General features: G+C 36.1%; 1 protein-coding gene across 1 annotated transcript in view; it reads left to right on the top strand.

The window, feature by feature from the left end:
- Positions 1-25860, top strand: part of CD2AP (CD2 associated protein) — a 105126-nt gene that overhangs the window by 24086 nt on the left and 55180 nt on the right. The window contains exons 2-4 of the mRNA XM_060021692.1: positions 9865-10025; positions 17170-17323; positions 24675-24775. Of these exons, the coding sequence (XP_059877675.1) occupies positions 9865-10025; positions 17170-17323; positions 24675-24775 (416 nt within the window). The remainder of the gene's footprint in view (positions 1-9864; positions 10026-17169; positions 17324-24674; positions 24776-25860) is intronic.

Below are 25860 nucleotides of genomic sequence, written 5' to 3'. Positions count from 1 at the left end.
TTTATTTTTCCTTTTGTTGCCTTTCCTTTTGATGTCAAATCCAAAAAATCATCCCCAGGACCAATGACAAGGAGCTTACTGCCTATGTTTTCTTCTAGGAGTTTTGTGGTTTCAAGTTTTAAGTTTAAGTCTTTAATCCATTTTGAGTTAATTTTTTCTTATTTTACTCAGTGTTTATATACCTATATATTTACCACTCTTTTGCTTCTTTCCTTTGTGCATCTCTTTCTGGATATTGGATGTGTTCCCCTTTTCCTGCTGTGCTCAGAAAACACCTTCAGAGTTTCTTTCAGTGTGGCAAACTCTGCTTTTTGCTTGTCTTTTTTTTTTAAATTTTATTTTATTTATTTATTTTGTATACAGCAGGTTCTTATTAGTTGTCTATTTTATACATGTTAGTGTATACATGTCAGTCCCAATCTCTCAGTTCATCTCACCCCACCCCCCGTCACTTTCCCCACTTGGTGTCCATATGTTTGTTCTACATCTGTGTCTCTATTTCTGCCTTGCAAACTGGTCATCTGTACCATTTTTCTAGATTCCACATATATACGTTAATATACGATATTTGTTTTTCTCTTTCTGACTTACTTCACTCTGTATGAGTCTCTAGATCCATCCACATCTCTACAAATGACCCAACTTCGTTCCTTTTTATGGCTGAGTAATAGTCCATTGTATATATGTACCACATCTTCTTTATCCATTTGTCTGTCAGTGGGCATTTAGGTTGCTTCCATGACCTGGCTATTGTAAATAGTGCTGCAATGAACATTGTGGTGCATGTGTCTTTTTGAATTATGGTTTTCTCTGGGTATATGCCCATAGTGGGATATCTGGGTCATATGGTAATTCTATTTTTAGTTTCTTAAGGAACCTCCATACTGTTCTCCATAGTGGCTGTATCAATTTACATTCCCATCAACAGTGCAAGAGGGTTCCCTTTTCTCCACACCCTCTCCAGGATTTGTTGTTTGTAGATTTTCTGATGATGCCCATGCTTATCTTTTTGCTTTTGTTTTGAAGGATATTGTCTCTGGTACAGACTTCACGATTTGCAGTTATTTTCTTTCTGCATTTTGAAAATACAAAACTGCTGCTTTCTGGCTCCTGCTGTTGCTGCTGAGAAGCCCATTTCAGTGTTGCTTCTTTGGTAACCTTTTAAGAATTTGTTTCCTTTTTGATATTTTGCAATTTTACTATGTTGAGTTGCAGATTTCTTTTTATTTATTCCATTTGGAATTGCTTAGACTTGTTGACTCCATGGATTGATGTCTTTTATCAGTTTGGTGAGTTCATAGCTATTAACTTTTCAGATAGTTTTTATTTTCTCCTTCTGGGACTCTAATTAAACATGGTAGACTGTTTTAGTATATCTTCTATGTCTGTTACATTCTCATCTATATTTTCTATATTTTTGTCCCTCTTAACTGCATTTTGGTTAGTTTCTGTTGATATTTACCTGTCTGCCCTTTAGCTAGTTTTCTGAAGCTGTATGTAATATACTTTTAAACTCATCCATTGAGTTTCTATTTTTGGTTATTGTCTTCTCAGTTCTAGAATACCTGTGTGGTTCAAGTTTGTTTTCTCACTGTCTGCAGTACTGAGCTTTGTGTCAGTTTTTCAATCTGTAATTTATATCTTTGAACATGGTAAATGTTACTGTTTTAAAGTCTGTGTCTGATAAGTTCAGTATATGGAGTTCATTGAAATGTTTCTGTTGTTTCTTGTTTCTCTAGGTACTTATTTATGATGTTTTTGCATTTTACATGCCTGGTTATGTTTCCTTGTCTCTGGATGTTGTAGACTAAAAATATTTCTTGACATAATTTTATGTCTAGGTTATCTTCTCCCAGAAAGGATTCCGGTTACTTCTCTTTTGTCTTGAACCACTTGAATGGTATGAGGTTTCTTGAGTCATCCACATAACATTAAACTGGGCTACGGTGCTTGGGTGCAGTTATTTAGGGTCCTTTCCCAAAGTGTGCATGTAGCTTCTCAGAGTTACCACCCTTGATAGTTCGTGAACTCCACTCTCAAATCCTAGAACGGCAAAGCTGCTGGAAGTGCTGCTTAGCCTGTCATGTCTTTAGAATTGGCAAATACTTTCCAGAGCGAAAGTAGCCTCAGTATCATAGTTACTTCTCTGGGTTCCAGTTCTCACTTCAGTTTCACCTGATAACATATATTTTTAGTAATTTAGTCTGTCTAAGAAGGTGATTTTTATATTGCATCCAGCTTTTTTAGTTGTCTTCCTGTGAGGGTTGGTCCAAATTATCTAGTGTTCTTTTATTTTGAGTCTTTTTTGATGCCATATTTTAAAATCTTTATTACTCTGCAGATCACATAAATCCTAAAATATGATATGTGATTAATTTGGGTTGCTTTCTTCACACTATAAAAATAAACTGTTAAGTAGCTAAAGTAATTTAAATTTTACTTTCTCTTTCATTGGTAGTCACATTAGAAATGAAAGATGAATAATCCACAAACAAAATGTGTAATCTTAAATGACGGGTTTCATAGAGAGTCAGGTAGAAAGAGCCATTAGTGATAGACAAGGGTCTGTATACCTTATACATCCTAGAGTGTTTTTCAGGATGTACACATTTTCTTTTTTTTTTTTTTTCCTCCCAAATGTTTTTCGTCAATATTTATTTCTTCACTTTAAGCAAGCACTTAAAGTGAAGAGAATTAGTCAGTCAAACACAATTGTTTTAAATTGTGGGAGAGTTTTGTTTAGTTTGAAATATAAAAGTTTAATTTGCTTTGCAATGTACCAGTTTTCAATGAAAGAATGAGTTTTTTGAGTTTGCACAATATGGAGGGTGCTGATTCTTGGAATGATGGCCTGCATGCTAGTTTGTATAGCAAACTCATGAATTAAATGAGTTTTTATTTAAACAGTTTTAACTTTTCTGTAAATACAATTTTTACATACTGTCTAGTGAGCATCAGTGTTTCTAGTAACTTATTTTTACCCAATTATTATATGTTTATTGTAGAAAAATGCCAAGGTGTGGGTTATTGTTTATAAGAATGCCCTTTCTTCTGACAACTGCAGATTTGGGGGGTTCCCACGACTGCCCTCGTGTTTGACAATTTGCTGGAAGGACTTGCAGAACTCATTGAAAGCTGTTATACTCTTGGGTATGGTTTATTATAATAAAAGGATACAGATTAAAATTGGCCAAGGGGGACTTCCCTGGTGGCGCAGTGGTTGAGAGTCCGCCTGCCGATGCAGGTGACACGGGTTCGTGCCCCGGTCTGGGAGGATCCCACATGCCACGGTGCGGCTGGGCCCGTGAGCCATGGCTGCTGAGGCTGCGTGTCTGGAGCCTGTGCTCTGCAATGGGGGAGGCCACAACAGTGAGGCCCGCGTACCGCAAATTGACCAAGGGGAGAGAAGCATGAGACAGAGTCCAGGAAGGTTCCAGGTGTGATGTCATTCTCTCTCTCTGAAGTCTTGAACAGCATTAACTCCTGGTGATGATGTATGACAACATGCAGAGTATTGCCTACCAGAGAAGCTCACTTGAGTCTTGGTGTCCAGAGTTTTATAGAGAAGATGTAGTTGACTGCCCATGTGACTGACCTTTAGTGTCTAGCCCTTCCAGAGGTAGAACAGATGCTGCATAGTGTGAAGCCCCCAAGATAATGCCCTTGTTTTGTAAAGTCCTCAGGTAAACAGAGGTGCCTAAGGAACTCCAGAGTCCTTAAATAAACAAAAACACTCTTCCTAGAGATCAGGATGAGGCCAATTCCTAACCTGTCTTTTGGCTGAGATTAATTCTTTTTTGTTTTAAATATTGGAGTATAGTTGATTAATAGTGTTGTGTTAGTTTCAGGTATACTGCAAAATGATTCAGTATCAGTTCTTTTTCAAATACTTATCTCATTTAGGTTATTACAGAATACTGAGCAGAGTTCCCTGCCTCTGTGCAGTGGTCCTTGTTGGTTATCTTAAATATAGCAGTGTATACGTGTCAATCCCAAACTCCCAATCTACCCACCCTTTTTAATTCTTTACTAAAGATGAAAGAAAAGGAGATAACAAACAGCATCTTAGATCCCTTCAGGCATCCATTAACATTTTGGAATGTAGCTCTTTATATTTTTCTATGCATATTTTTGTTTCTTCCTTTTTTACAAAAATATGTTGTTACTATACCTATGTTTTATAACCTTTCTTATTTAACATTGTATTGCAAGCCTAATTATGAATGTTTAAAAGGGCAAGAATTTAACCTTATTTACCATATGGTATTTTCTTTAGGAGAAATAAATTATCTTTGACTCAGTAAACTTTTAAATTATAACACATAGAATCATGAGTTATAAACATATTTGCAATAATATTGGACAAGCCACTTTAATACTTAGTACTTTTTTTAAAAAAAATCTTATCCAAATAATATCTGCATATGCTATAAAAATACAAAAGTATTAAAAGACTTATAATGAAAAAACAGCATTTCCTTTCCTCACTGTTCTCTACTTCTATTCCCATTCTTCAGAGGGAAACAACTTTGAACTATCTTATCTTTCAGTTTTAATTTTTTTGGCTTTTGTATTTCTAAATAATAAGTTTCCCCAGTTTCTATAGCTGTTTTTTGATTTGATACTTTCATTTTTTAACTTTCTGATATGATAGGTAACGATTTAGCTTATTGTAATCTCACATCTATTTTCCATTTATCTCAATATGGTTTTATTTCTCTCTTGGTTACCTTTCTAAATCCTGAGTATATAGTTATACTCTTATTTTTCTTTTCAGCAAGTAAGATAGTATTTCTGGACTTAGCACTTTGTATGGTGAAGATATTAGTACCTCTATCCTTCTCTTTATCAACCTCCCTAATCTTTACTTTATACTATAATGTGAAGGCTTGTTAACATTTATATTTTCTTCTGTAACAATAATTTAGTCTTTTTATTTTGTTAGAGATTGATTTTCAATGTTAACTCAGAAATTAGTTATGATTTTTATTATGACCACGTAAATATTTTTTACTGTGCAGCCAAATAAGTATATATGATGATTATATTTTCAACATTGTATAGCTCTTTGCCTTTCCAGGAGTTTGTAATCATCTTTAGTTTTTCCTCTCCTTATCTAGCTGTCTTGTCTCTTTGAGTCCCAGATTCTTCAGGATAGTATAAAATTTCACAGTCTGTCTCTCATTTCTTTTTGCCACCAAATACCTCCTAGAACTTTCTGTCTCTTGCTTAATCGAGACTGTTTGTTCCTTAGATTTGTTGCACAATTGCTATCTTAGAACTTTTCTCACTCTAAGCCTGGCTCCACTATTTCTTGAATTTTGTATCCTCTGTTTTGGTTCTTACTGGATAACATCATGTAATTGCATATGTAGGAGTTAATTTTCTTTGTCCTTGTCTGTGTGAAAATGTTATAACCTATACTTGTCTGTTGATTTGACTGAGTATGGAATTCATTTTCCTTCAGTACTTAAGTGGCTTTGCCTTTTTATTTTTCTTCTTCTAGAATCTGGTATTGCCAATGAGAAGTCTCCTAATATGATTCTCATTCTTTTGTAGATGGAACTCTCTCAGAGAGCTTTCTAGGATATGTTTATCTTTGTTGTGAAATTTCACCTAGATGTGAGTACTTACTTTTTTACTTGTTCATTGTACTGGACTCTCACCGACCTCTTTCTATTTGAAGATATGTTTCATATAGCTTTGGAATATTTTCTTGTATTATTTCATTGTCTATTCTCTATTTTTCTCTTTTTTTTCCCCCCTAGAACTGTGAATTGGATGTTGGATTGTCTGGATTGATCATCTGTGTCACATTTGCTTTCATATTTTCTTTATGTCTCTTTCCTTTACCTTTTTTTGTAAAGGTTTTTGGGTTTGTCTCCACCTCTGCAAAAAAAAAAAAAAAAGACATTTTGGAAGATGCATTTTCAAATGCTTTTTATTTTCTCATTTCTTTTTTCATAGCATTCTGTTCTGATTTTATGAACTTTATTACATCTCTTGAAGATAAAAATTTGTACATGTTTAAATCCTTTTAAATTTTTAAACATTAAGGTGTAGAAATGTTTAAAGTACAGTACAAAGAATTTTTTCCTGACTTATGCCTTTCTCCTGAATATTTTAGTATTTTCTACAAATCAGGATCTTCTCCTACTTAATCACAATTCAGTTATAAAATTTAAGAAGTTAACATTTATTTATAGTTTCTTACTTCATTCAGTGGGGTATATTCTATTACAGTCATTATTTACTTTGATGCTCAGATTGTCCTGACTTGGTGAGTAGGAGCCATTCTGATATCACTTCTCTGTGTCCTTTGGCATCACCTTATCTTTTTTTTTTTTTTTTTTTTTTTTTGCGGTACGTGGGCCTCTCACTGTTGTGGCCTCTCCCGTTGCAGAGCACAGGCTCCGGACGCGCAGGCTCAGCGGCCATGGCTCACGGGCCAAGCTGCTCCGCGGCATGTGGGATCTTCCTGGACCGGGGCACAAACCCGCGTCCCCTGCATCGGCAGGCGGACTCTCAACCACTGCGCCACCAGGGAAGCCCACACCTTATCTTTTTTTGAGAACTTCTTTGCTTTCTGCCACAACACCATGTTTCAGGCTTATTTTGTACTTTTCCTGCCTTAGCCCTGGAATTGCCTATCTTCCCAAGGATTCCTGGTTCCTTTCAGTAGAAAATGGTTTTTAGAAGATCTCGGCATTAGGTTTGCTCATTGCCATTGGAATGCTGCGGTTTCAGGCCCTTTCAGTGGACAGAGCTTGTGTGTGTGGGGTGTGTGTGTGGTGTGTGTGTGTGTTTTATATATATGTGAATGTCTATGTATTGAAAACCATGAGTTCATGATGATACTTCTCATTCCCATTTAATATCACAGGATCAAATGAAGGCTTTTCCCTTTATACTTGTAACTCCCTTTCATAGAGAAACTTGGCTTCCATTATTCTTAATATATTTACTTATTTGATTAATTCCCCTGGATGTAATCAGTCTTCCATCTCTGCTGTCACCCCACCCTTATATGGACACTCTTTTCTTCTGTGTGGGCTGTTAGTCCCCACTCTAGGTTGCCTCCACCCTCCCACATCTCAGCATGGAAGTCTGGCCCTACCCCCAACACCATTTGGCCTCTGATATTTCTCATTAAGCTGCCCATCAGCTTGGATGCCCTCACCACTGTGATTGGGTGCTGGCACACCATATCATGTTGCCTCTGCATGAATGCCTTCCTCACCCTACCTTAGAGTTCTGATAGACTGCACCAGGGGAGCCTCCATAGATGGACACCCTTCTCACCCTACTTTGGCTCTGATAGCATCGCTACCACCCCTCCCCCAGCTTTGGATACCTTCTTTGCTCTTTTTGGCCCCTGTCTTCTCACACCTTCTCAGACTCCTTCCCAACCTTGGCCTCCTCTCCCTGCACTATGCTTTTCTACACCTAATAACTTTAAGACTGAATAATTCTGGAAGGGGAGCAGTGGGTGTATATTTCATCCAGGAGTAATTTTTCAATTTATCATGGTCTTTCATGATTAACTATTGTGTACTATTCATATTTATGAATAAACAATAAATAAAAAGCCAATTGGGAACTCTGTTTAAGTGGGTAGGACTTAAGTTTTATTTTAGAATTAGTAGGTTGGGAGCTGCCCATTGCTCTGGAGACCTCTAAATTCTGGAAATCAGTAGTCATTTTTCTAAGAAACCATCACTCATCCATAGTAGCTATACTAGTTTCCCCAAACTGTTCTGTGTGTGTGTGTGTGTGTGTGTGTGTGTGTGTGTGTCTGAGGTGAACCCTTTAGTTTTTTACCTTCGAAAAAAATACCTGCCTATATAGCATTATTGTCTCAGAGTTATTGTGGTTGATAATGGTTGTCAGCTCTTCCATACAGATATTTATTTCCCTGTTTTCAGTTCTACATTTCCTATGAGCACTCCTTTTCTGAATTTCTAGCCTTTCTGGGGTTCTGGAGAGCAGTTTGATGTCTCAGTTATAGTTTCCTTAAGTTCTCTGGGCTTCTGGCTTTATCAGTTATGGATCCATTTTCACAAATTTAAAAAATTTCTCACTAGTTCCCTTCTCAGGTTGGGATGTTTTCAGCTGCAAATACAATCCCATCTAGAATTTATTTAAAAGTTAAGAAAAAACTACTTCTATAACAAGAAATCTAAAGGTATTGGAGATATAGGGTTGGTTAACTTAGCAGTTTAATGAATCTAGCAAAGATCCAGGCCATTTTCATCTTTCTTCTCTTCTAATCAGATCTGCTGTTTTTCTTGTCTCAACTAGTTGTAGCAGTTTTGTCCATTACATTCTCACTGAAGAACATCCAGAGTCTGCAGGAGTACATTCCTTCCTTGTGTTTTGTTTATAAGGTCAAATGAAACCTTCCCAGAACCCCTGCTTACATTGTATTGGTCAGTCGCTCCATCACATGTGTATTTGAAAACCAATCTGTGTGTGTGTGTGTGTGAGAGAGAGAGAGAGGGAGAGGGAGAGGGAATATGAATGGAATTAACTATAAATCAACTATCTTTAGACCTTTGCCTCTTTGACCAGCAGCGTTAGGTATCCTGGGACCTACTTAGTCAGTCTGCATTTAAGCAAGATTCCCAAGTCAACAGGATGACTTGATTGTACATTAGTGTTTGAGAAGTGCTGGTCTAGAATAGTTAAGATTTAACCCCCTAGGACTGAGAGAGAAGCCTCATTTGTAAAAGTACAGGGTCTCCATATACCTGAACAAAATCAAGGTTCAGTGAGAAAGGACGAAGGAAGAGGAGTCAGTGTGGGAATGGCTGTTGGTTTGGCAGCCAGCAGTGTCTGCCCATACTCCCTTTCCTTTTTTTTGGTTGTAGTGTGTGTGTGTGTGTGTGTGTGTGTGTGTGTGTGTGTGAGTGTTCTTTTTTCTTATCATTTTTATAGGAGGAAGAAAAGATGAATGGAGGTATGGCTTGTGAAAATGTTAATGCTATGTGTATATGATGTCCTATTATAACCTAAAATCTTACACTTAAAAGAGGTGAAATGGATCCTTAAGAGTCTTCATTTCAGCGTGTATTCATTTTCTACTGTTCTGTGAAAAATATTGCCACAAACTTAGCAACTTAAAACAATATACATTTATTATCTCACAGTTTCTGTGATTCACCAGTCTGGGCATGGCTGAGTCCTTCACAAGGCTGCAGTCAGTGTATTGATCAGGGCTGGGTTCTCAACTGGGGAAGGATCTGCTTCCAAGCTCACGTGGTTGTTGGCATCATTCAGTTCCCTGTGGGCTGTTGGACTGAGGGCCTCAGTTTTTTGCTGGCTGTCAGCCAGAGGCCTCCTCAGTTGCTTGCATGCGGTCCTCTCCATAGGCCAGCTCAATAAAGCATCTTGCATCTTCAGAGCCAGCAAGTGACAGAGGTTCCTAGCAAGGTGGACGTTACATCTTATGTAATCACATACAAATCCATCCTCTTTGTCATATTCTGTTGGTTAGAAGTCAGTCATAGGTCATATTCACACTGAAGGAGAGAGAATTACATAAGGACATGAATATCAAGAGATGGGGATTATGGGAACCACTTTAGAGTGTGTCACAAAGGATCTCTAGCTGACTGGAAAAATAAGTGACGATGTAAATTGCACGTTGTGTAGAGGTTCCTGCTTAAAACTGGTACTGTGCATACTCAGGCAATCAAGAAATTTGCTGATGTAGCCAAATATTTAAAACAGAGGTAAGCTTTGATGGTACCTTTGTAATATTAATTATCATTGCTAAACAGTTTCCTTAGTTTTAAGTTTATTAACATGGTTAATAGTATTTCATGAATTAAGCTTTAGATGTTTATTTCTTTTTTTTTTTAGTTGACTATATTGTGGAGTATGACTATGATGCTGTACATGATGATGAGTTAACTATTCGAGTTGGGGAAATCATCAGGAACGTGAGAAAACTACAGGAGGAAGGATGGCTAGAAGGAGAACTAAATGGGAGAAGAGGAATGTTTCCTGATAATTTTGTTAAGGTAAGCATTCTCAGTTAAATTCCTAGCTGTTGCTTCACAGGATTCAATCATGCATTCATTCATTCATTTATCTATCTATTTATTTATTTATGGCTGTGTTGGGTCGTTGGGTCTTCATTGCTGTGCACGGGCTTTCTCTAGTTGCGGCGAGCAGGGGCTACTCTTCATTGCGGTGCGCGGGCTTCTCATTGTGGTGGCTTCTCTTGTTGCAGAGCACGGGCTCTAGGCGCAGGGGCTTCAGTAGTTGCAGCATGCGGGCTCAGTAGTTGTGGCTTTCAGGCTGTAGAGCACAGGCTCAGTAGTTGTGGTGCACGGGTTTAGTTATTCTGTGGCATGTGGGATCTGCCTGGACCAGGGCTCGAACCTGTGTCCCCCGCATTGGCAGGCAGATTCTTAACCACTGTGCCACCAGGGAAGCCCAATGTTTGAGCTTTGAAGCAGCTTTTTTATGAGCTTCATACTGATTTTGGAGATGCTACAGGTTATTATATGATCTGTTATTGTTACAGTGTTTTTACTTTAGTGCTTTAAAAAATAAGTATGTTTACAGAAGATGTCTCAGGTGCTGGTAAGTGAATTGCTGTTCCTTATATTTTTAAATTTAAAGTGGAATTTTGGTCCCTTTTGAAGAGTTCTCAGAGCTTGATAATGTGTTTCAGGCTTTTTTTTTTTTTTTTTTTTTTTGCGGTACGCGGGCCTCTCACTGTTGTGGCCTCTCCCGCTGTGGAGCACAGGCTCCGGACGCGCAGGTTCAGCAGCCATGGCTTACGGGCCCAGCCGCTCCGCGGCATGTGGGATCTTCCCGGACCGGGGCACGAACCTGTGTCTCCTGCATCGGCAGGCGGACTCTCAACCACTGCGCCACCAGGGAAGCCCCTAGAAAATGTTTTAAACTGAATTATTTGTACCCCCTCCTCCCTTTACATCCTGTTTTTCATACCACAAATTTAAATTCGAGGCATTATTATTATACATCATGTTAATGTTTACCTTGGACTTACCTGGAAAGTTAAATTTTAATTTTTGCCCTTAAAGAGTTAATAAATTTCTTTCTGCTAAGATATTTTAAGTTGTAGAAATAATTTAAACCAGGAAAGCTTGAGTGTCAGAAGCTAGACTTCTGGGATATCTCCTGGTTTTGCTTTGTGGATCAGTACTCATTACCTGCTTGTCAGTGTCATCTGTGACCTCAAGGAGTCCAGCAGCTTTGAGAGAAGGGTCTCCATGTAGGCCTGATGTCTTTTGAGTCATAGGTACTCTAGCCCTCATTCCCTGCAGTTCTTCTCCTTTCATCCTAGGGCTGAAAGCTCAAATAACATTCTTGAATTACCAAAACTAGTATAAAAAGTATGACCATCATAAACTTTGGGGGCATTTTCAGTCCACTTCAGTAAGTGTTGTGTGTCTGAAAGAATATGGTTAAGAGAAGGGCTCTTTATTTAGTGTTTTTCCCACTCTACTTCACTTGGCTCTCATTAACATTCTTGTGACAGAAAAAGGAAAGGAGTAGGATGCCATTGACAATGAATGTGCATAACTGCCCCCCTCCTTTCCTATTTTTGCCTTTTCCAAATTGGGGAGGGGCTGCTGAAATAGGGAGGCCCTTTGTTAGAATTAGAGAGACAGCAATTATGTGGAGAATAGCATATTTGAGGGAGAGAATAAGTTGAGAAACTTGCAAAATAGCCCTGGTATATTATATCTGTCATTGTTTTCCTTGCAAATTTTGATATGTTGGCACTCAGAAGGTACATATTGATTTCATATTATGGAGATTTTCTCCTGCTGGTCATTTTTCTTTAGACTTAAGCGTTTTTTGTGGATATCTATTTAATTTAATTTAATTTAATTTAATTAATTAAATTAAATCTAATGACTCAAGGTAGTTCCTCTGGATCATACCTTATATACTATCACTTATATTCCGAAAAACAAAATGAAAATTTTGGGAATGAGGTAAACCACTTTGTTATGTTGGAAACCTAATTTTTCAATTGTGGGTCCAGTATTGACTCAGTCAAAGCTAAAACAGTGGACATGTATCATATAAATATTTAATCCTGCTTATTTTTCTTTTCTTTAGTAATATCACTCTTCCATATCTTCTGATTTATGCTTCTGTAAAGTGGAAGCACTAGTTTTATATAACACTTCTGGAAATCCTGAATATTAAATTAAAAATAAGTGTAGTCCCCCCCCACCCATCCATGGTTTTGCTTTCCGAAGCCTCAGTTACCCACAGTCAACTATGGCCCAAAAATATTAAAACAGAAAATTCCAGAAATAAACAATTCATAAGTTTTAAATTGCGTGCCTTTCTGCCTAGGATGTGAATCATCCCTTTGTCCAGCATATCCTACCCATCACTTAGTAGTAGCCCTCTTGATTATCAGATCAACTGTCACAGTATTGCAGTGCTTACATTCAGGTAACCCTTATTTTACTTAATAATGGCCCCAAAGCTTAAGAGTAGTGATGCTGACCTTTCAGGTATGTGAACGGAAGCCGTAAAGTGCTTCCTTTAAGTGAAAAGATGAAAGTTTAATAAGGAAAGAAAAAAAAATCATGTGCTGAGGTTGCTAAGATCTGTGGTAAGAATGAATCTTCTGTCTGTGAAATTGTGAAGAAGAAAAAAGGAATTCATACTAGTTTTGCTGTCTCACCTCAAACTGGAAAAGTTATGGTCACGGTGTGTGATAGATGCTTAGTTAAGATGGAAAAGGCATTATATTTGTAAGATTTTTCGAAAGAGAGACAGAAATGACATTCACATAACTTTTATTAGAGTATATTGTTATAATTGTTCTATTTTATTATCAGTTGTTAATCTCTTACTGTGTCTAATTTATAAATTAAACTTTATCTTAGGTATGTATATATGGGAAAAACCACAGTATGTGTAAGACTCAGTACTGTCTGCATTTCCAGGCATCCACTGGGGGTCTTGGGACCCTGTGGATAAGGAGGGACTACTGTATTCCTCAGATTTTAATTAGCATAAGCAGGACTGTAACTCTGTTTAGGGATTTGGTGATTAAGATATCTGTCTATTCCATTTGAGAAGTAAAAGGAAGCTCTTGCCATCTAATCTGGTTTTTATTGTTCTTTGTGACCTTTGCTTCTAGGTTGTAGAGGGTAATTGCTTTCTATTTTCGGATCATGGTCATGTACTGGCCATGATCAAATAACCAAATTGTAAAGTAGATACATTACAACATGAAAGAGTGGTTTGTGAATCTTATTGATTAACCTTTTATCTGTTTTTGGTTAGTGTAATCAGAATTAAGTATATTTGATTACCTTAGTAGATGGAGAGTAACTATATCTTCTCCAACCTTTTTAAAGCTACCCCTCATTTGCTTATATTTTTTGTCTTTTCCTTTAATTTGCTACTTCATACTCCTTATCCTACTTTCTTATCCTTATGAAACCAAGCAAATCAATATAGTACATTCTTATCTATATGGAGATTATCCACAATGTATTTTTTTCTTGGCCAATTTTGTATTGACATTACCTGTTGTGGAGGAGGCTTCCCTCATTTGTAGAATGAGATTTCGTTTTTTTGAGTTTGCTTTCTCAATACATGATACTTTTTCAAGTGAAGAAACCTCTTTTACTGCATCTCCTGGAGTCATTTTCAAAGTCAGTAAAGGAAGCAAAGTTTGTAGGAAAGAGATACTATAATGTTAATATGTATTTTATTTACTGGCTGACTAGGTAAAAGGAAACAAAGGGCAAAGAAGGAAGAAACACTGGAAGCCTTAGTAACACTTCATAGGTACTCAATATAATTGCTATTTAAGATGATAGCCAAAGAGTAATTTGGAGATACTATGTGTCCAGGAACGAGGGAAGAGAATAGGTTGATGAGACAGAGAGAGAGAGAGAGAGAGAAAGAGAGAGAGAGAGAGTTCGTGTGTGTGTGTGTGTGTGTGTGTGTGTGTGTGTGTGTGTGTGTGTGTGTATCTGGTGGTAGTAGTTTGGAGCAGGGAGAGGTTCCAGAGGCGGAGGGGGTGGAGCCTAAAGCAGGCTTTACCCTATTTGTAATTTTGCTTAGAGCTGAAAGTCGCTTGATACTTTTGATAACATCGTAGTTGGCACTATGTATTTGGAAGGCTGTAAACCTGAGTTTTCCCTATTCAGTGTAGACTGTATATATTTTAATTTTGTTTTCCTTCCCCTTTTGTGTTTTTTGTCCTCAGAAGATTTATTATACCTAATATTCATGGATTTGATTATGTCTCAGTGAATATTGAAGGTCCTCAAAATGTTTCTAGATCTTGAGCAATATGTTGTAAATTAATATTTTTAGAAGCGGGAGACATTGTCATTGTATTAATATATCATACTTGTTTATGTGGTTAATTTTTATTAAAAGATAACACAAATATCTAGTTATTTAGCTAGCCAACAGGATAGAACCAAGATTTATACCCAGGTCATCTTGTCTCTTGAACCTGTCTGCTGTCTCACATTTGGTCAGATTGGAATTCTTTTCCTAGAGGAATAAGATTTGAATATCAAGCCAAGTTCTTGGTCTCCTGTACCAATAGCTTTCAGCTTTTTTAGTTTTTATTTAATCTTTTTAAAATGTAGGTAGCCCAGTAGTGGGATTGCTGGATCATATGGTAGTTCTATTTTTAGTTTTTTAAGGAACCTCCATACTGTTCTCCATGGTGGCTGTATCACTTTACATTCCCACCAACAGTGAAAGAGGGCATATACCCTGAGAAAACCATAATTCAGAAAGAGTCAAGCATCACAATGTTCCTTGCAGCTCTATTTACAATAGCCAGGACATGGAAGCAACCTAAGTGTCCATTGACAGATGAATGGATAAAGAAGATGTGGCACATATATACAATGGAATATTACTCAGCCATAAAAAGAAATGGAATTGAGTCATTTGTAGTGAGGTGGATGGACCTAGAGTCTGTCATCAGAGTGAAGTAAGTCAGAAAGAGAGAAACAAATACTGTATGCTAACACATATATATAGAATCTAAAAAAAAAAAAGTTTCTGAAGAACCTAGGGGCAGGACAGGAATAAAGACGCAGAGACATAGAGAATGGACTTGAGGACACGGGGAGGGGGAAGGGTAAACTAGGACGAAGTGAGAGAGTGGCATGGACATATATATACTACCAAATGTAAAACAGATAGCTAGTGGAAAACAGCCACATAGCACAGGGAGATCAGCTCCGTGCTTTGTGACCACCTAGAGGGTTGGGATAGGGAGGGTGGGAGACACAAGAGGGAAGGGATTTGGGGATATATGTGTACATATAGCTGATTCACTTTGCTGTACGGCAGAAACTAACACAACATTGTAAAGCAATTATACTCCAACAAAGATGTTAAAAATAAATAAATAAATAAATAAAATGTAGGTGGCTCATGAGATGTTCAGGAGAATCCAAAATGAATACTCCTTGGCATGTTGAGGTTGTAACTACCAGTTTTTACATAGATTTCATATTTTCATTAGATTGAAAAATATTTAGTGCAGTCTGAAAACCGTGAGGTTTTCATATGGTGTGTCATGTATTAATAGCAAATTGAAGTGTTTTTCCTTAAGTACATTACCAATAAAAATGAAGCAGTCACTATAGTGTGAAATGTTTTGTGTGTCTTCTATGATTTGTACTTTAATAATTTTCAGAATTTTTCACCAACAGTTTTCCCAAAATGGAAAACTTTTTTTCTGTTTGCAAAATGATATGCCTTGTTAAAAAACACAAACAAAGCAAGCATCAAACACTTCTGAACAGTATAAAGAAGTCAAAGTAATCTGAAATCCTACCAGCTAGAGAGTAACAACTAGTTAACATTGCAGTAGACATAAACACCTGGAGATACAGATTCTTTGTTAACTTTATATGTGAAAAATACCTCCTGGTTAGTGATTTGCTTTATTTTCCATGGTTACTTTTAATGAACAGAAACTGTTAATTTTAATATCAAATGTGTGAAGTAGGAATCCAGTTTCACTCCCTACTCCCTAAATGTGGAGCATTATAAGCACCGTGTGTTTTAAGATTCAGTTTTTTCCCCTCACTTTTTGCCTGTTGTAAATCAAGTTTGTCTGTTTATGGACTCTTTATTTTGTTTCATTATCAGTATGTCTGTTTATATGCCAGTACACACTAATTTATAGTATCATACAGTTTTTCTTTATATCTTGGTTAAAAAAAAAGTCCCCTCACTTTCTTTTCACTGAAGTATTTTGGGTGTTCTTGGTCTTTTGTTCTTCTCTACAAATTTAGAACCAGTTTATTTAATTGCTCTCCCAAATCTGTGATATATTTATTCAGTTGCATTGCATCATTGCATCAGTTTTAAGGGAAAATGCTATCTTTATGATAATGAGTTTTCAGTCACTGAACATGGCATGACTTCTCTTTCATATGTCTTCTTTTATGTCTTCCAATAAAACTTCATACTTCTTTTCATGAAGATTCACCTATCTTCTGTTAGACCTATGACTTAGGGTTTATCAAACTACAGCCCATGGGCCAAATCTAAACACCACCTGTTTTTATACTGTCCATGAGCTGAGAATGCTAGCTAGGAATTATACAAATAGTTGGAAAAATTCGAGTGAAGAACAGTATTTAATGACATGTGAAAAATTATATGAAATTGAAATTTTAGTGTTCATAAATAAAATTTTGTTGGAGCATAGCTCTGTTCATTCATTTAAGTATATGACTGCTTTTGCACTACAAATGGCAGAGTTCATTGTTGCAACAGAGATTGTATGGCTTCCAGATCCTAAAATATTTTACTAACTAGCCCATTATAGAAAAAGTTTGCCCAGTTCCCTGACTTAGAATTATTGTTTGTCCTATTGTTTGTTTATGATTGCAGGGTTTCTTTGTGTGTTGGGATAGAGGTGGTGTTTCAGCCTCACTTTGTTTACCTCTATCTCTAGTTCTGATAAGACTTAAACTCCTAATAAGTCATTGTTACCAAAGTGTGTTATATTCTTTAGATATGTGTGGGCAGAGAAAAAGGTTGAAAAACTGTTGATATTATGTTTTATAATAATAATCACTATACCTGGTTTTGGTATTTTACATTTGAGAATTTAATAAAATACAACTTAATTTGCCTATTTGCTGATTTCCCCTTTTGTAGGAAATTAAGAGAGAGACAGAATCCAAGGATGACAATTTGCCCATCAAACGGGAAAGGCAAGGGAATGTAGCAAGTCTTGTACAACGAATAAGCACCTATGGACTTCTAGCCGGAGGAATTCAGCCACATCCACAAACCAAAAACATTAAGAAGAGTATGTAAATAATTTTTTTCCTGTTTATTTAAATCAAAATAGAATGTTGTTTTATAACAGTCCATAAGTTATAGTAAGAAAAATTAGCTCAACCTTTTGTAACAGAATACAAAAACTTCCTGCTTATTCTCATGTTACTACTTATTGGCCCATGTATTCAGTCTTCATCTGGTAATCCAGCATGAGCTGCTGACAGCCGTCTGTAGGGATTGTAAATTAAGATACAAGGCATTGTTTTCTTATTAGTCTTACACACTCTATTAAATAGTTAACACTTTGCCTTAAATTTACTTTAATATCATTTATTTAATGGGATGCTAAAATGTCTGCTCATCCTTAAGCAGTATAGATGTAAGCATTTGATAAAACGTTTTCTCTAGTGGTTAGCCATCTGAACATGTACATTCAGTTTTCCAAGGTGGCTGGCCCAGCAGAGTGCTTTTTAAGTATTCAGTGTAAATATGTTAAGAGAACAGTTTAGCACAGAGAGAGAGCACCATGTTTAAAATTGGACGTGAATTTGAGTCTGTCTTACAACCTTAGATCACTTAAACTCTTGAGTTTTATTTTACTGCTGGTGAGAAAGTTGTAAGAAAAAATGACTGGTAATATTGCTGTTCTCAAAAACTTAGTCTTGGAAAGGCTGTTACTCGAAAAAGCATTAAACATATACAAAGTAGTACTACATTTATGGGAGCGGATAGTGTTTTAACATAGTAAACCTGAAGCCCCTTGAGAGACTGAATACTGACTACTATGTTCAATTTGATTTAATAAGTTATAAATGAGTATTTAACCACATTTATCTTCGATCAGTGTCTTTGATGTTGTGGTCCCTTGTGCTTGATGTTGGTACTAAAATGCCTTATGTGCCACGTAGTCTATAATATAAAGAAATTTTGTTTACATACCTTTCACAAATGTAAGACTATTTATGATTTTTATATTGTCCTCATATCTCAACCTGTTACTTTCTATGCTACTGTCTATGAATTTGGGGAAACGTCCACTTTCTGGGTTATATCACCCTTTGATTATTTTCATAAAATGAAAACAGATTTTCATAAAAAACAGGTTTCATGACACTGAGACAGACCAATAAAGGGTTATAGGTGTTCTTTGTTTCCCAGTAAATGCAATGTACAAACAATATTTAGATATTACCCATACTGCTGTCAGCGTACTGCCTGAGGGTGGGCAGTTTACTAGTTCTAGTTGTCCTTGACTCTTTAACTCTGTTTGGGGATTGGGGGATAGATAACAGTATTTCCATATCCTACAGGTGAATCTCTGTATAGAATTTCTATGCACAAGGAGAATTTTAGACCCACAAAAGGGTTATTTGTGACCTCTGTTGTAAAACTTATTTACTACTTTCTTTAGCTTTACTGAGCTATAAAGGGACAAATTTCATCTTAAGTAGAGGCTGGACAAAGGACATCAAGGTTATTTTGTCTCCTAATGGGAAAGGACTCTAAATTTTACCTTCCTTGAGAACCCTGGTCATAATTCATTTTCCTGTAAGGAGGAGAAACCATTATATAGTTGGTGCCAGGAGGCTTAGGCTTTTTCCTAAGGATCCTCCATAATTTGTTTTTAAGTACATGTGCTGCAAAGACTGAATTGGTCATTTGGTGCTAGCTAACATTTAAAACAGGATGCAGGTTGTTTTTGCTTTCAGATTACTTTTCCAGGAAAAGCAGCTAATGTTTTTTTTTTCTTTATCAGATTTTTTTTTTTTTTGTTACTGTTAGTTTGAATCATATCCTTAATTTATGGAATAGATCAGTTATTCAAAAGCCGTTCATTGTAATGTTAAATAGTAGTATATACCCTTTTAATCAATACCATTAATATTTAAAAAAAAAAACATTTTAAAGGTTGGTAATGATAAAGCCTGCATTGTGAAGGTTCATTTCAAATCTTTGTGTGCCAAGACAGGTGAATCTGCATGTGTGTTGAATTTTGTCTAAGCAACTAAAAGGAGAAGTTCAAATAGATAGTATGATATCTGGAGACTGGAATTGTTAGCTATTTTTCTCTAGTCTCCAAAGCCAAAAAGTGTTGGCCTTTTTGCAAAGTCTAGTCACAAAACCTTTGAAACTTTTGCTATTGCGTGTAAGTTAAGCATGATATCCTCTTTAGTAAGACAGGTATTTTCTAGAGTGAGCACAGAAAATTTTCCAGGATAAAGTTGATTGCAATAAGTTGCTAAAGTTACAGAAAAGAACCAATTTACATTTCTCATAGCAAAAACATGTACAAATGACATTACTGCTGAGACCCTTGTAAAATCAGGCACAAAGATAATGGTGTAGTTTACTTGCACTAAATAAATGACATCTTTCAGCATCACAATTCTATATAACATACAGTGTGGAATATTAGTAGATATTTCACTTTACATTTGGAAAAAAATTGATGCCAGATATGAATCTGGCATCAGATGTGTGAGGGAAGACATCAGTGCTTGTAACTTTGTATTCCTTACTAGTGGGAACTCATGCTACAAAAGTGATTTTTCACCTAGTTAATAATTATTTTGAATGTAGAAGATACATTTAGATTGATACTGATAGATCACTAGTAGTTATACAGAAAGAAATGATACATGAAAAATTAGTTGACTAAAATGCTAATCTGCACAGTGTCTCATTCTCAGAGAACAATTGGTAGCATGCCTCCCAATTCTGAGTCATTTTTGAAGAAGATAATTAAAGTTCTGAATATCATCAAAATATGGTCACTGACTATACATCTTTACAGCATACATTACAAAAAGGGGGGGCATATTATTTCAGGCTCTGCTCTTTGACATTAAAATATTCTGACTTATAAGGGGAAATGACTCACTCAAATGACTCCTCCCCAGCTGTGGCCTCTCAAATAAATGAATGGGGTAGGGTGTTTTGATTTTGTATTTTATTTTGAAAAACTTAAAATCTTACAGAAAAGTTGAAATAATAATTGTACAGTAAACATGGTATATTCTTCACCTAAGCTTGCTGTTAACATTTCGTTATATTGGCTTTATCTCTATATACATGTATAAATACATTTTTAAACTAAATCAGTTGAAAGTATGTTGTAGACATGATACTTCATCCCTAAGCACATGAGTTTTTTTTTATTCGTGACTGTATGATCATGTTTTCCAAGACTTTGATTATCTTAAGTGGTATATCTCAGCAGTATAGCTAGAATCTTGAATAGCTTGAATTTTTCACTTAATGGCCTAAGTAATATGATTATTTTATTGCTGAGGATAAGAAAAAAATATTAAAGAAGATTCAGCCATGTAACAAATGGCTCAGTCTTAATGTTTCTTAACTCTTGATGATTATCTTTGCTTACTGGAGAACAAAATTGATAAAAAAATATTTTTTTTATATTAGAAAATTTTAAATGCTATAATAAAATCTGAAGATATACTTTCCAGAACCAAATGAAACCAAAAATGGATCAGAAATCTTTTTGTTGCTATCTCTGAAATTTTAGCATTCAACCTCCCAGCTTCTGAGTGTGGTATGCTTTTTATTTTAGCATTTGCTGGAAAAATTAAAACAATATTCTTCAATAAGAAATAGTTCCACAGTTTAAGAACTCTGTTTGATCTGAATATTTAGATCTATTTTTTAGAACCATGAAATACTTGCCATTTTTGATGACCTACATTTGAAAATACAGGATTTTCTGTTTTAGTAGAAACAGCAAGGAAGGTCACTTTAGTGTGTAATTTCACACAATTTGGTTTTGTTTTTCAAAAAATATAAAATATTTCTAAAAGGTTTTTCTGAAGTTATTTGACATTTACATGTTGAATACCATAATACCTGTGGGTATGAAGACCATAAGAGCAATGTTAGTGTGGACAGTCAAATCTGCCAAATAAAGCTGGGTGTGGATAATGATTCAAAACTCACAGTTTAACAGAGGAAAACATCAAGTTACTGTACTACAGGGGTGATAGTAATGATTATACCTCATAGGGTTTTAGAGGTATTAACACGTTAAGTAAATATTATAAGAAGTGCTCGATAAATGTTTGTAATTATTATTACAGTGTTTTATACTATTAAGAACCATACTAGAGATATATATAATGTGCAGTTAAGATTCAAATGAAAGGGCAGTTCTATACTGGAGTCATTGAGCAAGGTGTATTTAAGCTCTTCTTTAGGTAGGACATATCATTTACGTAAAGATTGGGGAGTATGGCCTTCTATTCTAGTTAGAATTGCAGCCCTTGGAAGACCCATGGAGATAAGTAAGTCCATGGTATTTTCAGGGAGTAAGGATCCAACGTGACTAGAGTACATGAGCTTTGTTAAAGCACTCTAATCTGTAAAGGAGACAGCCTGATACAGTGGGAAGATAAAAGGCTTAGGAGTCAGAAGTGAGTGTCTTCTAGTTTTGCCTCTTTCTTGCAGTTTTTGACGATTACTGCTGAGTTCCTGTTTCTCATTGGTAAAATGATATGTATAACAAGTTTTTATGACCTTTTGTGTGGGAGATGTTTGTGAAGGACTTGGAGTGGTACTGGTACATAAAAGACGAAAATATGTCCCTGTCTTTGTTGTACTTTGTTTATCCTCTTCCTTGTTAATGGGTTTATTTATAAAATACTGATTAAAACAAACAAACAAAAATACTGATTAAGACGAAAATATGTCCCTGTCTTTGTTGTACTTTGTTTATCCTCTTCCTTGTTAATGGGTTTATTTATAAAATACTGATTAAAACAGGGCTTCCCTGGTGGCGCAGTGGTTGAGAGTCCGCCTGCCGATGCAGGGGACACGGGTTCGTGCCCCGGTCCGGGAAGATCCCACATGCCGGGGTGAGGCTGGGCCCGTGAGCCATGGCCGCTGAGCCTGTGCTCTGCAACGGGAGAGGCCACAACAGTGAGAGCCCCGCGTACCACACACAAAAAAGAAACTTTATCATTAATTTCTTTGTAGATCCGAAAAGCTATATGGAGTTTACTTAAGAAAATAGTCGTTATAGTTATTTAAAAAAATTGAATTTTGCGTATTCTTTTATTGACAGTTCTACTCTTACATGCGTTTTCTTTTCTGCTTGGTAAAGGTTCTGATACATTTTAGAAATTCAGTAAATATTTATTGACCAATATGTATGGGTAGACATTGTATGTGCCATTTGAAATGTGAAGAATGTCCATATTCCTTTAATTGTGTTGCCAATTAATAGATAAGTTTAATATAGGCACTTGCCTTAACTTATGAGTGAACCATATAAAAATATGGAATCATATGAAAACTTTTTCTTTTTTAAATAAATGACTCACATTTTATAGCAATAGTAGGGAATGTTTAGATGTTTTTATCCAATGTGGATTTTCCTTTGAAAAATGAAAAATTCCTTTGCAGATAATTTTGCATACTATTTTGGAAGAAGACACTCTGGAGAATTATGCTAGTGTGAAAGGAAAAACAACAAAAACAAAGCTTTTGATTAGACTATAACTAGGTTTTAAGTGGAAAAGAGAGCATTGATAGGACATGACTGTTGGGACTGCCCCCAAGATCTTTATTCTTTTTATACATCAGAAAGCACAGGTGCCCAAGTTTGTGTATGTCCCAGGTATAAACTGCCACCTAAATGAGAGGTAAACTCTGTTGTCAACTGTTGTGTCCCGTGAGCAGGCGTGGATCACCCTCTGGCTGTCAGTTTCCTCATCTGTAAAATAGACGTTCGGCTCCTTGTGGGGCCTCACCTGGCCTCAGGGGCCCAGAGCGCTGCTGGGCGGGGTCAGGCCGCTGTCCTCTGGTGGGAGGACGTGGCATCCAGCCTGGACAGCTGCCAGGAGCGCATCCTTGCTGCTGCCGTGACTCCCGTGGGTTAACTGGCAGGTGTCCGATTGGCACATGAAGTGTACAGGGAGTGATTTTCCTTTTTCTTGGCTAAATAGGGCAGGCTCTTTGGGAAGTGTGAAGTCCTGGTGTCTTTGCTGGCAAAGGTTCTGATTCTGCAAAGCTCTTTTAATGTCCTCATCCGGTGTCCATTTCTGTAGATACAACTTTTGCTTCCACTGGTGGGGGGGCTTTGGCTTGGCAGCCAGGCCTCCTGAGCTGCACTGGCTTTCCCTGAGATTGTTAGCCACCTGCAGTGTGTGCTCAGTTGTATTGTCTCTTTCATAAAACATTGCACATAATAATAGCGAGCAAAAGAGCTGCACAAATGTGTGTTGCCCACGTACAAATGGTGGGGGACCTGCTCTCAGAGAAGATATAATACTGATTCTCTTGTGTGGTTCACTAACAGCTTAAATGAAAGTATTGGGCAGAGGAGGGTACATGTTTAAATTTCAATTTCTTTTTTCAGACATTTACATTTACTATTATTTGAAGTTTTGAATAGCATTTTGTAAGACATAGGACACTAGCTTGTGAAATGTAAACAATTACGAATTACTTTTTTTGTTCTGTACTATTAATATGTACTGATTTCACGTTTTGGGGAAATTTCTGAAATGCATGGTAAAAATACTTTCGTCTCTATGCTTCTAAAATTGCTCACATACTTAGTAAATTTTGGTGTGAATGTCTTTTGCAGTATATCAATAAAATTTCAGTGTTTTCACAGAAAAAAATATAACTAGGTTGTTCAAAGCTAATTGATATATGTGCTTGGGGGCGGGAGGCTAATTAATACTCTTTCTTCACTTTAAATCATTTAAAAAGATACTCATACTCATTAAAAAGAATCGTTACATTTTTTAAAGGCCTACATTTCCTAAACATTACTTGTCTGAATAAATAAAGCTTGTTTGAAAAGCTAAAGTAAAATTATTTTTACCTTCACCTGAGTTTGATTTTTATGTCAGAAAATAGAGCTTAAAGAAGATAAAATACATTTGAGATTTGTGCATTTTGTCTTTTTTTTTCGACACAGCTACTCTTAAATTAGTGCATTTGAAGTATCCGTAGCTTTGATCAGGAAGTAGTCTGGAAATCACTGGCTTGGAGGACTTGACTGTGATAAATTTGTTGTGCTAACAGTGTCTTTTATTGTCTCTGTTTCCAGTCTCAAAATTAGCAGTGGATATTTTACTTTTGTATAATCAGTGGGATCAGATACATAAATAGATTTCACTGCTGGGAGCCCACCTTATTTGTAGTTGGTGTGAATTTATTTTAGGATGAAGAGATAGTAGCGTGGGGACAAGGTGGAAAGCCAGCCAGAGTAGATTGTGGTTAGCTGTTGAGAGTGCTTCCACGTACTGTTTTTATTCATACAAGCAAATCCTATGACGATAAGCATAGTATGTAAATAAAGGTGCTGCTATTTGTTTTCATGATTTTTCTTAATTTTTTTATGTTACCTCCTTTAGAGACCAAGAAGCGTCAGTGTAAAGTTCTCTTTGAATACATTCCACAAAATGAGGATGAACTGGAGCTGAAAGTGGGAGATACTATTGATATTAGCGAAGAGGTAAGGCAAAAACATGTTTTAGAGATAAAGCAGCAATTGGAATTGATGCTCTGGGGATTAGAAAAATGCTTTGTAAGAATATTCATTTGTTAAATTTATTTTTCCAGTTTCATTTTTTTTTTAATTTTAGGATACAGACTTTAAAATGGATCTTTAATGACTTAAAGTAAGGCTGTCTTATCTGTAGAAATAAAGCTTTATTCATCCTTGCTATGCCTGTATTTGTGTACTGAATTTGTATCTGTTGACTTTAAGAATAAAATAAGCTTTTTTTAGCTCAAGTTAATATAATCTAAGTGGCTAAGAATATAAACCTTTTCTTTGATTCTTAATTCACTTTAGGTACAAGCCATAAAAATAGAAGGATTTTTTACCTTTTGCCTAGCAAAGGTATACGAAAGCAGAATGTTTTAAAAAGTTTTGTCTTGTTTGAATTATCACATTCAAATATTAACCCAAAAGCACTTTCCCTCATCTTAGTATCTTAGAATGAGATTTTAAAATATTAAAAAAAATAACCTTTCATATCTCTGCTTTTACCATTAAAGAAATATTAAAGTTTTATTTAGCAGCTAAAGATGCCGTTTTCAAAGTATATGTTTTGATATCATGTATTGCCACTGAGATTGATTTTGTGTGCTAATATGTAATTTATCACTTGTTATGTTAAACTCCAATGTGTTTAGACAAAAGGCAGTTCTGGTTTATTTCTACCAGGTGGCAATAATAATAGTGTTTATCGAGCCTCTGTTATGTCTGAAGCACCATTCTAAGTGTTTCACACTTATTATTTCCTTTAAGTTTCTAAACAACCTAAGGAGATAGGAATTTTTACCCCTATTTTACAAACAAGAGATTGAATCACAGAGATAAGTGATTGGCTTATCTACTGTTGCTGCATGACACACCATTCCAAATTTTGTGGCAATAAACAACTGTTTCATTAGGTTTGTTAGTTGTGTGGGTCCAGAATTCAGATAGGGCACAGAGGGATGGCTTGTCTCTGCTCTGTGGTGTCTGGGGGCCTCAACTGGAAAGGTTCAAAGTTGGGTACTGGTAGAATCATAGGAAGGCTCCTTCACTGA

This window comes from Delphinus delphis, chromosome 10, assembly GCF_949987515.2.
Source record: "Delphinus delphis chromosome 10, mDelDel1.2, whole genome shotgun sequence".
NCBI lineage: Eukaryota > Metazoa > Chordata > Mammalia > Artiodactyla > Delphinidae > Delphinus > Delphinus delphis.
This window is presented reverse-complemented; position numbering and strand designations above follow the sequence as displayed.